General features: G+C 35.2%; 1 protein-coding gene across 1 annotated transcript in view; it reads right to left on the reverse strand.

Annotated features, from left to right (window-relative positions):
* The window catches only part of UHRF2 (ubiquitin like with PHD and ring finger domains 2), a 73,887-nt gene that overhangs the window by 4,320 nt on the left and 52,831 nt on the right, over positions 1-16,736 (reverse strand). The window contains exons 7-14 of the mRNA XM_065879017.1: positions 13,016-13,139; positions 12,645-12,752; positions 9,854-9,958; positions 7,030-7,136; positions 3,640-3,802; positions 2,808-2,948; positions 793-886; positions 306-463 (exon numbers count right to left, since the gene is read on the reverse strand). Of these exons, the coding sequence (XP_065735089.1) occupies positions 306-463; positions 793-886; positions 2,808-2,948; positions 3,640-3,802; positions 7,030-7,136; positions 9,854-9,958; positions 12,645-12,752; positions 13,016-13,139 (1,000 nt within the window). The remainder of the gene's footprint in view (positions 1-305; positions 464-792; positions 887-2,807; positions 2,949-3,639; positions 3,803-7,029; positions 7,137-9,853; positions 9,959-12,644; positions 12,753-13,015; positions 13,140-16,736) is intronic.

A 16,736-nucleotide genomic window follows, 5' to 3' on the forward strand; every position in this document is an offset into this window, starting at 1 on the left:
AACTTTCCTGATGAATTTTAGATTAAACTGAATGTGTTCCACAACTGAAAATTCTTCCTATGAACAGCACCTCACCATAAATGATCAAGTTCAAGCACAGAGAGGTCAAAAAACCAACATCTAAGAGGACAAAAATCAATTTAAAAGCATCAAGTGCTGCCTCATTTCTGAAAGGTGGCCGTACTGGGTGAGAAGATTGGATAAAAGGACCAAGTTTTAACTGACTTGTGAAAATGATAATTCATCGCGAAAATATTTTTCATCATTTGTTAATGTTAGAAACTTATCAAAAAATATTTACATACTGGTCCTTCCACAAGAGATGCAAGAACTTCATCCCATAGCTTCTGGTTTTGATGATCTTCTCTGATTAGATGTTGTTGTTGAGGGGTTAGTTGGAAAGCCTCAACTGCTTCTGCTGAATCTGATGCTTTCGGTACTTTGGAGGCACTTGGACAATCATCTAGATTTATTTAAAAATACATCAGCACACTACAAGTGGTTCTAAGCAGAACTATGAAACGAAAGAGTAAACTGGCACCAATTATGTTTAGCATGAAGATAACCAGGGTAGAGCAGCATTTAACTTTCCCATATAGTTTAGGATACTTTGTTTAGGCTCTGGCACTATTAACATACACAAAAAGCTCACCCCACCCCACCCCCACCAAAAAAAAAAAAAATCCCTTCATTTTTCTTTTAATTTCTTATGAGTTTTCAATTTACTCCCTTAATATTTCTCTTTATTAGAAACTATGTTATTCAGATTTATGTCCTGCAATCATTACCTACCATCTGTAGATGGCCTTTTTGGGGCTCCACTGGCCTTCTTTGACTGTCCTTTAGTCTTCTTCCCTTCCTTATCTGAAGGGTAACCTACTGGATACTGACGAGGGAAAAAAGTACAATGTAGATTTAAGCTTCACAGAGAAGAGGGGTTCTAGATCCTTGTCAGAAATTTAAAAAGGGGAATGGGGAGGAATCTATACTCTCCCTAAATTGAAAAGATTTATATAAAGGACACAGACGTTTAAAGAAACAGAATTCAAAGGACAGAAGACTATTAAAAATCCCCAATTCAGTGTAAAACCATGTAGCTTTGACTGTTAGATATTCCATTTTATCTTAGTTTCAGATCAGTGATGATCTTAGTTTCAGATCAAAAAGAGGAAAGAACTTTTTAGGAGTTGTGACTAGGGGGCTTAAAAAGTTTGAGAAAGAAAGGAAAGTAGAATTAGATATGAAGGTAAGTGAAGATCAACCAAAGAGCACAATAGATGATACTCATATAGTTGGGGTTACACTAAGTTATGGAGCCAATCTTAAAAACAAAAAACCCCATGAAGGGCCAAATTTCTATCACCCCAAATTAAGAGGCAGGGGTGGGGTGGGGTGGGGTGGGAGAGCTTTTAGAAGACCTAAAGCCACTAAATTACTGAATTCTTTATCAACTAAAAGGTTAGGCTTTAAGGGATAAATTCTACCCTATTACCCTTGTGTTTTACTGGCTATGCTTTCTTTTGGACATGCTTTGTGATAACACTCATATTTAAAGCTCAATATGTTATACAGGCCTCATCAATGATATTAACTCATCATAGCTGACTGGCTTATATGCTTCGTTCTGCTCAACTGTTTCAAATTTAACCTACTTAGTACACTGCTCTGCTGAACAGCAGACCTGAAAAAAAAAATCATTTGAAAATGGATTTAACAATAGGTTTAAAAAAGGAATTATTTTGACAGTTATTTTAGCAGCTGATGGGTCTCATTTAAACAATTCTATGAGTTTAAAAAGAAAACAAAAACAGAAACAGACTTGCACTAGAAGAGACACACTCACCTGCCTGGGTGGTCAGACACTTGCCCATAGTTCAGCCCCTACACATGCAGTGTGGGCAGAGCCAGGGGAAATGACAAAGCTGGTAGTCTTTACGAGAAGCACAGCGATGGGGAATGATGGAGGATGAACTCAAACCATGCTCTGAAGTCAGTGTCAGGGACAAAGTCTAGGGTGTATAGGCAGTGGAGGGGAAATGTAGCCATACCATCCATTATGCACAAAAAACCAACAAAGTCTTATATGGGTTAACAGCTGAGCATGGGCAAAGGGAAAAAAAAAAAGGCAAAGCACTAAAGGTGGTGACAGGACAAGGAAGCAGCTTTGAGGGGGAAGAGAGAAAAGGGGTGAGGAAAAGTGAGAAGGGTAGAAAGCAGACCACTCTTATAAGCCACCTCCCCCCTTCCCCTACCAGAGACACACCCCCTGTGCCCTCTAGGATAAACTTCCCTTCTCAAGGCCTCTTATATCTAAATTTTAGGTATCCCTTTCCCTCATACTTCAAGTCCAGATTGAACTGGAAATACAGCTGACCCTTGAACAACACAGGGGGTTAGGGCGGGGCCAATCCTCTCAAGTTGAAAATCCCTGTGTAACTTATAGTTGGCTCTCCGCATCTGCAGATTCAACCAACCACAGATATGTACTGAAATATTTGCTATTGAAAAAAATTCATGTATAACTGGACGCATGTAGTTCAAACCCATGGTGTTCAAGGGTCAACTGCATTTTACATTTCATTGTCAAGCCCAGCTTTCCCCAAGCACAATTCTTGGTCTTAGGGCAGTTTGACACCTAGAATGCTACTTTTTTACTTCTTTTCCTTCCGTATACTTGCATGATCTCATTCCTCACCCCTTACAGTCCACTGACCAACTGCTGTGGGTTATATCCAGTGTTAAGGCACATAGTCCAGAGGCGTACGTTTTTATGAAAATACAAGTAGCCTAGACAAATGTAATCTAACCTGTAAACGTAGACATAGTCTCCTTGACCGTTCTATTCCTTCTGAGGTCCAAGGAGCAGGTTCAACATCATCTCTCCTTAAAAGATAGCGCCAAACCAAGAATCCATGGCTTGATGAAATCTCTGGCCAGTATTTCACCACCTAAATCGTAATATTTCAGTACTAGTTTGAAATGTAAAGTTTAGACTTATTTATAATATCATATTAGTGTTTTAAGTAAACTTGGCAGAACTAAATGCAACTTTGAAAGATACTTGCTCTGCTGTAATAGTAAGTAAAAAATGTGTGCTTAAATATTGTTTTGACCTTATTTCCTAATTATGATAATTCCCGTTAAGTATAGATTGCTATAAATTTGAAGTAGCAGCAAGATTATGCTCATTAATTAATAGAATTTTGCATAATAGATAAAAATGGTGGCAGTAGATGTCTTCATTTTTAAAACAAAGAATGCAACCTATTTTCAAAATTATGATGTGCTCCGCTTCGAAAAATCTATTAAAATTAGAATCATTCTGGAAGATATAAGAATCAATATCTACAACGGCCAAGTTATTTGAACAGTTTTATCATAAGAGAATATATACTTGTAAAAAAAAACTTAACCCAAAATATAACTCTGCCTTTAGGGACTTCAGATAAGCCTTAAAAGACAAGTGTCAAAATTAAGAGATCATTTTGTACATGTTGTATTTCCAGAAAAAGTAGAAAGACCAACCAAGATGATCTATTGTTTCCTTTAGCCCACCCACAGTAGAGCAGTTCCCTGTGGCAACCCTGTCTTGAGAGCCCAGGAAGAATGACTAACAAGATGTCATGCCAGATAGAGCACCTTATAAATGCCATCATATCTGTTGCCTTCTTCAGGAGCATATTTGCTGATCTTCCTCCCTTTAAAACTGCGTATCACTCTGACTGGCTTACCAGCTCTCCAATTCCGAGACTCTGCTCCAATTTTATCATCCAATGGAGCATCACAGTTTAGGGCCAATGCCCTAAAAAATAAAACAAAGTCTTTATACCAAGTAATCTTTCTTCAAGTATATAATCGCATCATTAGCTCAATTAAAAGGTGAATTATGCCTTACCTGATGGTTAAGATTCTATGATTCTTTCCATATTATTCCAGATAATAGGATTATGCTTTCCCCCACCAGCAGAGAAGACAAATCAGTTTTCTGATGTCACCCCCAAGCCAGGGGATTGGTTCTCAGATAGCCTGTAGGGTTCTTCTGAAAGTAATAACATCTGTGCCACGTATAATAGAAAACAACTAGAAATACATGGAATTTTCTTTAAATAACGTTTGTTGAGGGAAGGGAGAAAGTTGGAAAACTAAAGCAAGTGATTGTTGTAATAGTTATTTTTGATAAGGGAATGAGGTAAATTGCTGGGAAAATGTAGAAAGAAATCCAGAAAAATAAATTTGTCAGCAAGGTATGAATGACCTTTCTAGGTCTACTTTCCACATTCCAGACAATAGAGATTCCTTAAAGTTTAGAAGATAATAAGAACAAGTTTAATATGAGAATATCCTTTAAAGACTTCCAGTAAAAAGGTAAGTGTAAATAAAACTGAAGCATTCAAATACCTGTGCTAAATCATGACAATAAAGATTTTTGGCTGCTCAAGATCACTACATTTTACTGATGACACATGAACAAGGAGGAACACTGAGCTGGAAGCAGCACTGGATTTAGCTGAAGCTTCCTTAGTATGTGTACTCACCTAGTAGTAATTAATCAGTAAGGTTAATAGACGTTAGAAGACCTTCCTTGGGGAAACTTAGTCCTGCTCCCCAAAAGACAAACTAGAATGTATTTAAAGTTAGTATTTTTCCTCTAAGACACCTATATCCTAAGTGAAAAGAATCCACTAAGAACATTTAAGGTTAAAAAAAAGATACCCTCCCCTCAAATCTGGTAAAATCAGATATGATACAACATGCTTTTTCAGGGTATAGTTCTTTTTATGCAAGCTCAAAAACAAACAAAAAAAAAACCCCAAACAAAAGACCTTAAGACTAAATGACTAATCTACTATAATCTTTCTATCATAGTTAAAGTAAATGAACTTAAGTGTTTTGTTAAAACATTTTTTTAATAGACATGGTCAGAGAGTTAAAGGTCACCAAGTTATCTTTTTTATCTCAAATGGGAGATGAATTAAAACTCTGAGGTAGAAGAAAATGCAGCCATCAATTCTAGGGCTGGTATTATTTATGGAATACCTATTGAGATACATATACTTCATCCTCTTAAAGAGCTAAGAAAGAGATATGTACTATCTTCACATTAATGAGTGGAATGCTTTGGTGCTCACAGGTACCTTCCATCATAATGACTGCACCATTAACTGGAATTATTAACTCACTTCTAGTTTCACCTAAGTATGCGGTCTGTTCAAGTTTGTGTAAAGAGTCCAAGAGGATGAAACTAGGCAAAACAAGGCTTTTCCATTATTCTATCCACAGCTCAATCGATTGCCTCTAACTGCCCTGATAAAGGATGGCCAGGTTACCTGCTGCCCTCTTCAGTTTCATAAAGTGGAAGAGCTGAGAAGAAACAGGAACAAACTTCTCAAAAGCAAAAAGCAGGTATCAAACTACCTCTTAGTAGAGAAACAAAAAAGGAATTAGACCATATACACGTCAGGAAAGAGTATACTATGGGTCAGAGCTTTCACCTCAGCTTTCGTGTTTATAAAACATATAGGTACCTTTGCCTAAGAGGCCTTTACAATCACAAGATGTACTCACAGCTTCATGTATAAATTACCTGAAGGAATGTTAGTCTCCGTGATAAGTCAATCCTAAATTGTTTTGAGTTTCTATTTCATTTTCACTACCTTCCTTATTAATATAAACATTTTTACTACTTGTCAATTATTTTCTGAGATTGTGACATATGATAAACAGGGTATCTTTATTAGATTCTTCAAAATCTTGACAAGAATCTATCATGTACATTACAAGTGCAGGTAGTTACAAAGGAAGTTTCATTCAAGCCAAATAATCTTATTATTAAAGGGAAAATATAATTTTCAGATTTGACAACATGAAAAAGCCCTTTTGCAAATTCAAGATACATTTTCATTGACAATACACATCGAAATATTTCTAATTCCTTTTAAGATCATTCTTCCTAAAGAGTTGCTTTCTTGTTAGAAAAAGACTGCGTAGGGGCTGGACTCCTACCTCAGCAATGTTTCACCAGCAAATCTGACCTGTCTCCTCTGCTGGTTCAATAAAATAATCCTACTGTCAGAAATAATATAGAAGGAAGACATAAAAACAGATTCTATGTAACTTGGTATGCAACAAAGTCTTGAAATCATAAAGTATATTCTTTACTTCACATGGTAATCAGAAATTAAGGACACACTACTTAAAACTGAGTGATTTAGACTCAGGAAAGTGAAAAATACTCACTTTTACTCAGTATTCCACAAAATACCCTTAACAATAGGACACAAAAAATTTCAACTTCATGATCACAAAATTATCAGTATGACAGGTTATAATGTGGTCATTGGTATCTGATGGTTTGGGTTACTTAATTATTGGTATTAGCATGCATTTACAAAATAAAACATTTTGAAGTTATTAAATTTTCTATTCCCATGGAAGCTGGAATATCATGAATATTTCTATAGAATAAAGTCAGCACAAGGTGGCTCTTTTGTACCTAAACATTCTCTTGTTTAACAGATAAAAGACATTTTATCATAAATCCTAAAAGCACCGTGTGTAGTTCTGATTAAGTTATCTGATGTTTCACTTATGCACATAAATGTGGCTCCCAAACATAACCCTATTTCAAATTAGTCTCCTCTAAAAAGAAGTTTGTCACTTTAAAAGATAAATCTGTGTTTAGTAGAACATAACTTTGACCTATGTGGTAGTAGATAAGCCACCTTGTACTCAATTTCATTAAATTATATAGGTTCCTTTCCTTTAAAGGTTTCAACATGTTTCCAAATGCAAAGCACATGTATTAAGACTGGGAATTATGTCATTTTAAAAAATGATACTAAGAAATAAGTTAGGAAGCTTATAAGTAATTATATACTAATCAGGTAATAGGATTTATATTTTAGCTATATTAACTCACAATTTAAGATTCTCCTCTACAGTGTAAGTTATAAATTATAGTCCTATAATCCAACTTTTACACAAAGCCCAAATTCTTAACAGTCTTTACAAACTAACAATATAGAGTACCTGTTCATGTTTGTTAATGTTTGATCAGCCGATGGTGCACCAATTCTTTTATTACCAGCAAGATTTTTACCACCACTCCCAGTGTATGTGAATTCATCACCTCGGTCCTGCAGGAGAACATTTTTGGCATTAAAACACCTAAACCCAGGTATAATTCACCAATTCTTGTTTCAGAGTCAGAACTTTTGGTTCGGATGTTATAAGTTGACATGTTCTCTCAAGGTATCTATCTACCAAAACAAGGCAAAATTAAAATGCAATCTTGTGTGTAATATACCTTCAAGCTGTATCACTTGATCTAAAGATTTCATTTTAAAGTTATAGCTTCCAACACCTCCAAACATAGCTATTCTTATACAAATAATTTATAGAATGTTACAAAATAAGGTCTTATGGGTTGGGAATATTTAGTTTAATTCAATGTTATTAAAATCAACTTATCAATATTAATTTGTAGGCTCTTTACAGGGCACCATTTTAATAAATACTCCAAAACTGATTTCCCAACAGCAATCTATACCATATCCAAGGCTTTTTTTTTTTAAACATCTTTATTGGAGTATAATTGCTTTACAGTGGTGTGTTAGTTTCTGCTTTATAACAAAGTGAATCACCATATTCAAGTTTGCTGCTAAATTTCAAACTTAAAAATCGTAACAGCATTGTAAGTTCCCCACATTTTACAGTCCATGGGTTTAGTCAAATTATATTGGCATAAAACAATTATCTATCATTAAGAAGAAAGTCAGAAAAGAATTTGAATACTAAAAGTTGTATAGCATCTACTAAATGTGAAAAAAACACGCCCAAAGAAGATATTAAAAACTAGCTCCACGAGTAGCTACAAATTTATCTTGCTATTGTTTTTGCCTGATTCAGTACTTAAACCGAGAAAAGTAACTATCAGTATGTAAATTAATTCTACTAACACTATCTCAATAGTGGTTCTTCTTCAATGCAAGATTATTTTAACTAGTTCAGACTGAACTTAAGATAATGAAGTTTTCTCTACTTAATTCTTGCTTGTAATAAAGGTCAATTATTTTGCATCTAGTTTTTCCTTTGATTAAAAGTCATAACTAAAATCTCATGGTTTTAAGTGTTTCTATATGTCCTAAAACCTTCATTCAATTCACTTTGTTGACCCAAAATTGAGGTCTATATTTTAAAGAATAAGGTGTTAAGGAATTTCATCTTCAGTGTATACTCCATTTGAAGGAATTCTAATAAATAAGTACATCTAAAACAGTCCAGAATACTTCTTAAATTGATCAGATACAGTCTTCCAAATGGTATCTGGATTGACTTCACAATGCTCATATTTATAACCTTGTCGACTTTTAAAGTTGTAACTGTGGTAGTGCTATAAAGGAAAAAGTAGTGTGAACTAGGTAGGAGAGAGCATAATAGGGACAACCTAAGTTCAACAGTGTTTGAAACATAAGAACAAGAACATTTCTGATTATTCTTCAAGCAGCAAATAATCATGTAAAAATAGTTAAATTTTATGTCATTAACTCATCTATGCTTGAATTCATCATTATACCATGAAAGCACGCGGATGAAACAGACTGGGAGAAAATACCTGCAAACTACACATCCAATGAACAGTAAAAACAAACAAAACCCACAACCCAATTAGAAAATGGGCAAAAGACCTGAAGAGCTACACCACCCAAGAGGATATACACATAGCAAATAAATAAATCATGTCCAACACTCTCAGCCATTAGGGAAATGTCAACTAAAACTACAATGAGCTATATCTACGTACCTATCAGAATGGCTAAAAGAAAGCAACAACACTGAATGCTGGTGAGGATGCAGAGAAACTGAATCACTCATACACTGCTGATAACAAGAAGTGGTACAGTCACTCTGGAAAATACTTCAACAGTTTCTTTTTTTCCATCTTTTTTTTTTTTTGGCAGTTTCTTAAAGAACTAATCATGCAACTACCATACAACCCAGCAATTACACTTCTGGGCATTTATCCCAAAGAAATGAAAAATGAACACTCATATTTACAAAAAAACCTGTACACAATTTTTAATGCAGCATTATTTGCTGGAAATAACCAAGATGTTCTTCAATGGGTGAATGGCTGTACTGTGGTACACCTATATCCATGGAACACTACTCAGCAATAAAAGGGAATGAACTGTTGACACATGCCAACATGTGTCAATTTACAATTTGAGGATTATGCTGAGTGAAAAAAAGCCAATCCCAAAGGTTATATACACTATACGATTTCATTTATAAAAATTTTTGAAGTGACAAAATTATAGAAACAGAGAACAGATTGGTGGTTGTCTGGGGTTAAGGGGGGTTGGGGGAGCAGATATAGTATGGTGGCTAAAGAAGGGCAACATGAGGGATCCTTGTGGTAAGGGAAATAAATGTTCAGTGTCCTGAATGTATCAATGTCAGTATCCTGGTTGTGATATTAAACTATAGTTTTGCAAGATGTTACCACTGGCTGAACCTGAATAAAGGGAAAAGACATCTCTGTATTATTTCTAATGCTACATGTCAATCGACAATTATTAAAAATGTAAATGAAAAAAGAAGATGAAAAACAATGTAAATGAGTCCAAAATTAAAAATGAGCTCTAAAGAAAATGTGACTATTTTCACTGCAATAATCAGTACACACAAAGATTAAAGACTGCCAATTGATTTACTTTTTAACTGGTAAAAAACTGACTACTTCAACATAAAAACGATGCTAAAAGAGATGGGATTTATCCTGGACAAAGCTTCTGTATTTTACTGAATGATCAGAACAGGTTCTAAAGAACAAGTTTGTATCATGACTTACTACTTCATCCGCAAATCCACCAGCCAGGACAAGAGAGTAAGCTCCATCATTACTTCGACCATGAATTCCACCAACATGGGGCCTATGGACACCCGCTTCGCTCACCTATAACATCAAGACAGACGCAAAATACCTTTGAATAGTTTGTTAAGTTACATTTACAAAATGGTTTCACATATGTTATTGTATCCTAAAAGTTCAACTAAGAACTGAATATCACACAGAATTCTAAGTTTTGCTCACAGACTACTTCTCCCCAACTATATATCCTTCAGGTACTGAACTGATAACCCTTAAAACTGCTCAGGCCTAGAACTGTGTTTCAAAATAACTATTAAATAATTATTATCCTATGTCTATTGGTAATTCCAGCTCAGTTTGGGCAAAAAATAATTTACTATAAGTGCTCTAGATCTCTTTTTTTCTCATTTCTCATCTTTCATTATGGCACTGTTCCCTAGCCAAGTCAAAAAGGCAAGAGTCATTTCAGCCTCATTCTTCTGTATTCTTCAAACCCATCTGGTCGCAAATATTGCTGATTTGATCGCCTAAATCTCTCAAAACCATCTTTTTCTACTTTCACTGATATAAGCCTAGTTTGCGTATGAATACTTAAAACATACCCTTTTTCACTGCCTCCAGCAGTTTTGTTCCTTCAAACTCATTCTACCTATCACAAACAGAATGATCCTTTTAAGAACGTATCTGCTTTTAATTTCCAACTGCTTAACATGTATTAAACAGTCTTAATAGTATATTAAGCCCAAGTTAAGTATTACATATTACCCTCTCTCAACCAGGCTCCTATCTACTTTCCCAGCCTTATCTTCAGCTTCTCCATTATGGAGCCTATACATCTGAGCCCAACTACTCAATGATAAACATACTACCCATTTTCAATTTATTCATGCAATTCTTCTATTTCAATGGCCTACTACTTTTCCCCATGTATCTTCAATGCTGGCTCACTTAAACTTAAGTGTCACTTCTTTGTGTACTTCAAACTCCCTAAGAGAAGTATTCTAATTCATTTGTTTATCACACAACTGTTCTTAGCAGAGTAAATCCAAGCCTGTATAGTGGGCTAGGTAAAGAGGCACATTAGAAGTTGATGAGAAGCTGATAAGAGCAACAGAACCTGGATTTAGGCCTTGGAAACACTTAGGTACTTTAGAGCATAGGACCATTTGATTCCCAACCTCACCAACCCCGATAATAAATCATGCTGAATCTTCCCTACTTCCTAAACTGCAAATCTGTCCTCCTAAATGCTTAGGCCAATGACCTCAGCCATCTTACACCATTATTAATGAGGCTTTTACAATCTGGGAATGAATGACAGGCATACAAAAAAAAGAAGCAAACAAAGAACAAGGCAATTAAAAATACACTAAGTGTATTTTATTATAATTTTTATTTCATATATAAATATTATAAATAATACATAGTATAAAAAATAAATCTTATTTATTATTGTACAGGCATACCTCAGAGATATTTCAGGTTTGGTTCCAAGACCACTACAATAAAGTAAATATTGCAATAAAGCGAGTCGCACAAATTTTCTGGTTTCCCAGTACATATAAAAGTCATATTTACACTATACTGTAGTCTTAAGTGTATGACAGCATTATGTCTAAAAAACGTACACACCTTAATTAAAAAATAATGCTGTCGGAAAAATGGCGCCTATCGACTTGCTTGACACAGGGTTGCCAAAAAGCTTCAATTTGTAAAAAACACAGTATTTGTGAAGTACAATGAAGCAAAGCACAATGCAATGAGGTATGCCTGAACTCAGTTTTTTTTTTTTTACTGTATTTATAGATCCAAAGTCATAATATAAGCCTTGAAAATTGATTTATTCAAAATTATGATTGCAAGGATGAGAGGACAGAGTGTGTTAAACTAAATTCTTGTCTTCCATTGAAAGAGATTAATAAAACCAAAATATAAAGACAAAAGCCACACAAACACGTTATTTATAAATAAGGAGGTAAATTCAGAAAAAGTAACTTTAAAGTGACTGCCTCTTAGAAACAGAAAATGGTGAAAAAAGAGGGTAGGTTTTTAAAATATAAATCATACCCTAGCATTTAACTTTCCATGCTATGTATATGTATTACATTATTTTAATCTTAAAATTTTTATCAATGGTCTAAGCACCAGGGCTATTCGACTCTTAAAGTTCAGAATCCTGTCTAATTGGAAACTGCTCTTTACCTAAGATATTCTTTTTTCCACATTAAATTTTCCGTAACGAAAAAATTACCTTTCTAAAGAAGAAATTAGAAAAATACAAGAGTTTTCTTCAAGAGGAAAAGAGAAGTAATTTAATCCTTGGATTATCTGACATTTCCTCTAACCAATATATTAACATTCACTCAAGAGGATAATCCCCAAAGAAAACACCCTAAGTGAGCTTCCTTGCAGATCAATGACATTAAATGAGAACTTACTGCATGACTTAAAGATCTGTTTCAAATATTAAATTCTTGGCAAGAAAAGTTCTTCAGAACACTTAATAACTTTAACTACTATAACTATAACAGAATAGTAAAACGAAGTGATTCAAAGGCTTAGAGGAAGCCTAATTCCATGATGTGTGCTCCTCTGTCTGCTAAGCTATGAGCAAGAGTCTACCCATCCTACAGGAAATCTTTCATTCTAACAACTGAATGCCATGTGATACTACCTAGGTTAGTCCATTTAGAATCAATCGACACTAACACTGCTACAATTTGAACTATACCCAATTTTACCCTTTCAACTAAGCCAATTTAAAACATACCTGAACTCTAAATCTCCAAGTCGATCCAACAGGAATTCCAGGAATAGGTCCATAATGATTAGAAGGAACAATAGTACATTCTCTAGTGCGACCAACACAGGCCATTCCCTACAAGGTACCGAACAAACTGAGAAATCAGTTATGTTAAATCTTAAAGAAAGCCCTTAATTCCCATAAAATGTGGATAAAATAAAAACACTTTATATGATTAATATTTAACAATTTATATGATTAATCAATATAGTTATTTGTTAATATTTCAGATTCTTAACATCATTTATACCATTACTACTATTGGAACTGAAACACTGTAACTTGCGTCACAGTTATAAACATTATAACTAGGAAGAAAAAGAAACTTCCTTCTTTACCCTGCCCCAGTCTCTTCGGCTTTCAGTACTAGCTGATGGCATCTTTGCTTTCTTTTTACTCATCTTGAGTCTTTCACCAGCCTTTACAACTTCACTAGAATCAGTTTTACAGGAAGGACAATACCTTAAAAAAAAAGAAGAAAAGGAATTTTGATATTATTATATTAAAGCCAATAACAGAATGGCCTTTCTAGGTTAGAACAAGTTTTAAGATGTAATACTTGGTGTATATTACAGAGTTTCAGTTAGCATTTCAGTATTAAGCTTTTCAAAATATTTCCATGATTAAGCTCACCGAAAAAAACTTGTCATTCTTTTAGAGAACTTAAAATATTTTATTATCAAATTCTCAAATGCAGTGCAAAAGCCAAACAAGGCTGTCCAATTTAAATGGCACCATAAACTGTGATCTTATCACTAATCCTCAGAGTAGAAATTATTCATTTGGAGTTTTTATCATTAAAGCAAAAGTGGTAAGAATAGATGATTCTAGACTGAACAATGATCCATGCAACTGATACATCTCCCCATCTAAATTGGTTATTAGAATTCTCAGATTCAAAAATGTATATAGTCTAATTGCAGGCATAATGAAATGTGATTGATATCTGCGTGCTGAACGGGTGTCCTGTCACCTTGCTAAAATCACATATTACCTCCAGAAAGCTTTCTGTAGATATTTTATGATTTTTCTAATTAGAGAATATTACTGCAAATAAAATGTCCCCCCCCCCCGCAAAAAGTATAGTTTATTATAGCAAGTACACTGGATTCAAGGATGCTTGCTTATATTAGCTTTATCTCTAGCTCAATTTCAATTCTCTATACTTGTTTGTCCTTTAGTCTATCTGTAGTTGGTCATTCTACTGTAACTTGTACACCATTATAATCTGCCTTATATCATTTCTAAAAAGCAAAGCATAAGTATGTCTATAGAATGAGATGGGACTATTCTTGAGTCACCAAGAAATGGAAACTTTGAGTATATCCAAAGATCAACTGGCCACTCCCCCATTAGTCTTAGATTTCTTTTTCTATACTTCCCGTTTTATAATGATCTATGCCACGTGGCCTACAGAGTAAAGAAAATGACACCTGTACCCACTAGTTAATTATGACTGCCTAATTATGAGACATGTAAACAATTCGGTCCCTGAGAAAATTAGTAGGGCAGTGAGATACAGAAACAAATTCAAGGTAAAATTATGTATGATACGGCAATAAATACTATCAAGTAAAATCCCTACTAATTTGGAAATCAGGAAGGCTTCCAAAAATTAATTTGTTGTAAGAAAGATTGTATTTTACCTGATGTGCTAACCCTATAACTATAATTTTATCAAAGATCTTATGGTGAAAGCAGATATTATCTCTGATGAGAAAATGAGTTCAGAGGTTAAATATCCAGACAACATGATTTGGAGAAGTGGAAAAGAAGATTTAAGGTTAAGGAATTCCAGGTAAAGTGAAGGACCTCGACATGAATGTAGAAATACTCCACAGAGTAATCTAAGACAGTCTTCTGGTTATAGTCATCCCTGGGATCCATCTTTTCATCAGGTTTGTTAAGAACCCAGGCACTATTTTGGCACTGGGTAGGGATAAATGTTTGTGATCAAAATATTTGTAAACAGTTAAGGAAAACTAGTACATACAATGAAACAATTTCAGAAAGTGGTAAATGCTATAAAGGAAATACATCAGGGTTATGTGGGTGGTAATAGTGATTAGAAATGTTATGTGTCTTTAGATACAATAGTTAAAGCTTCTGAGGTGGCATTCCAGCTGAGATTCCTATCAAGAAGCCAGGTAAGACATTCCAGGCAAAGAGGCGTTAAATGTAAAGGTTCTGAGGCATAGTAAGGAATGGTACGTTCTGAAGAACATAAAAGTAGTCGGGGGCAGGTCATAGATGGCAAGGGATGAGATTTTATCCTAAACGCAACAGGAAGACATTAGGGGGTTTTAAACAGGTGAGTAACCTGATTCAGGACTTAGATCATTCTGCTGCTGTGGCAAGAAGGATAGCTGGTAGACAATGTGAAAGCAAGACTAGTTAGTCATTTACTATACAGTTCAGGGTAGAGATAGTGGTTTGAACTGGGTGGTGAGAGTAGAGAAACATTATGGAGAACTGTAAGATTTGCTCATGTGTTATTGGATGTGAGTGGGGAGAAGAGAGAATCAAAATTGTGTTTAGCTTTTTGGCCCTCAACAAGTGGATGAGATGATCGTATTACCTACTGGACATTAGGTGAGGAGTGGGATTTTAGGGGACATGTTTGTGGAAATCAAGATCTCTATTTGGACTCACTAGTTTTGTGATACTAGTGAAGCAAGCAGTTGAATATAGGGAATATAAAGCTCAGGGAAGACTAGATCTAAAAATATAAATTCCAAGCTTTTTGCTTGGTATTTAAAGTCTCATGATTACATGAGGTCATCTAGGGAGCAAGGATGAAGAGAGAAACCATGGGTAGTGCTTTGGGAAACTCTGAAAGGTGGTAGATGAGAGAAAACCAACAAGAGACCAAGGAAAGGCTGGTGAAGCTGGAAGAAAATGAGATTAGATGATATCATACCAACTACAAAAACAGAGTTAGCAGGTAAGCAGGACAGTAAGGAGAGGACTCAGAAGTGACCCTTGGGTTTGGCAACATAAAATGTGTAAGCCTAATATAAGCAGATATAGTTGAGTAGTGAGAGGGAAGGTCAGACTGGAGTGCTGGGGTATGGACAGGAGGAGCGCAAATGGAAATAATCAGTGGAGACAGCTCTGAGAAGCAAGGAAGTGGGCAGCTTTCTCCCACAATACAAAGGTGGGAGAAATGGGACTTAGGAAAGAGTGTGTATGTGCATGTGTTGTGAAAACAAAGAGATTCTAGGATACTAATGAGAATAACCCAGTAATGGCAATTCAGGAGAGGAATTAACTGCAAGAGTGAAGTTCCTCAAAATGCAAAAGGATACGAAACTGAGAGCAGGAAGAAAGGTTCGCGTTTAGTGAAGCAACACATCGTCCACAGAAACAAAGAGGAAGAAGCACATGAGACTTCAGAGGAAATATAATTACTGGTGATGGTAAAATACAGGGTGTGACCATGCAAAGTAGCGGCAGAGGGTTAAAGGAAGTTGTATCCTTTTTCTTCTTCCCCCACCCCTACACAGCCTCTGCTGTAATACAACAACCTTCCCAACAGGTGGGGAGAGACCAAAGGAATGGAGAACAATCTATTCTTCACAATGATATCAGCTACGTAATGGTCATGTTAGTTATTTCTGAGTACAGTCTGTCATCTCTTTAACTTAATCCTCCATGCTAACAACATGAACCGTAGTCTAAAAAGAAAAAACTTCCTAATATGACATCTTAAGAAGCGTATTACACCTTTAACTGGGAACATTTTCCCCCAGTCTCTTTTCTAATCCTTTCTCTTTGTAGCTAACACTACTCAGTAGAAGTATAGATTCTGGCAAGTATATTTGACCTTGGTGCCTGGTTCTACTATTAACCTCATATGATTAAGTATGATAATCCATACAAAGCACTTTATTAGTGTCTTGCATGTACGAAGCACTTAACTGTTAAGTACCATTATAAAACATTCAATAGGCACATCTAAAATAACTGAGGGGTAGAGGGAACGATCTACAAAGGCTTCCCAGTTGAAGTCATACTTAAGTGAAAACCTAAAGGATGAGTATCATCCTGAAGTTACGC

The sequence above is a fragment of the Phocoena phocoena genome, chromosome 6, assembly GCF_963924675.1.
Source record: "Phocoena phocoena chromosome 6, mPhoPho1.1, whole genome shotgun sequence".
NCBI classification, from domain to species: Eukaryota; Metazoa; Chordata; class Mammalia; order Artiodactyla; family Phocoenidae; genus Phocoena; species Phocoena phocoena.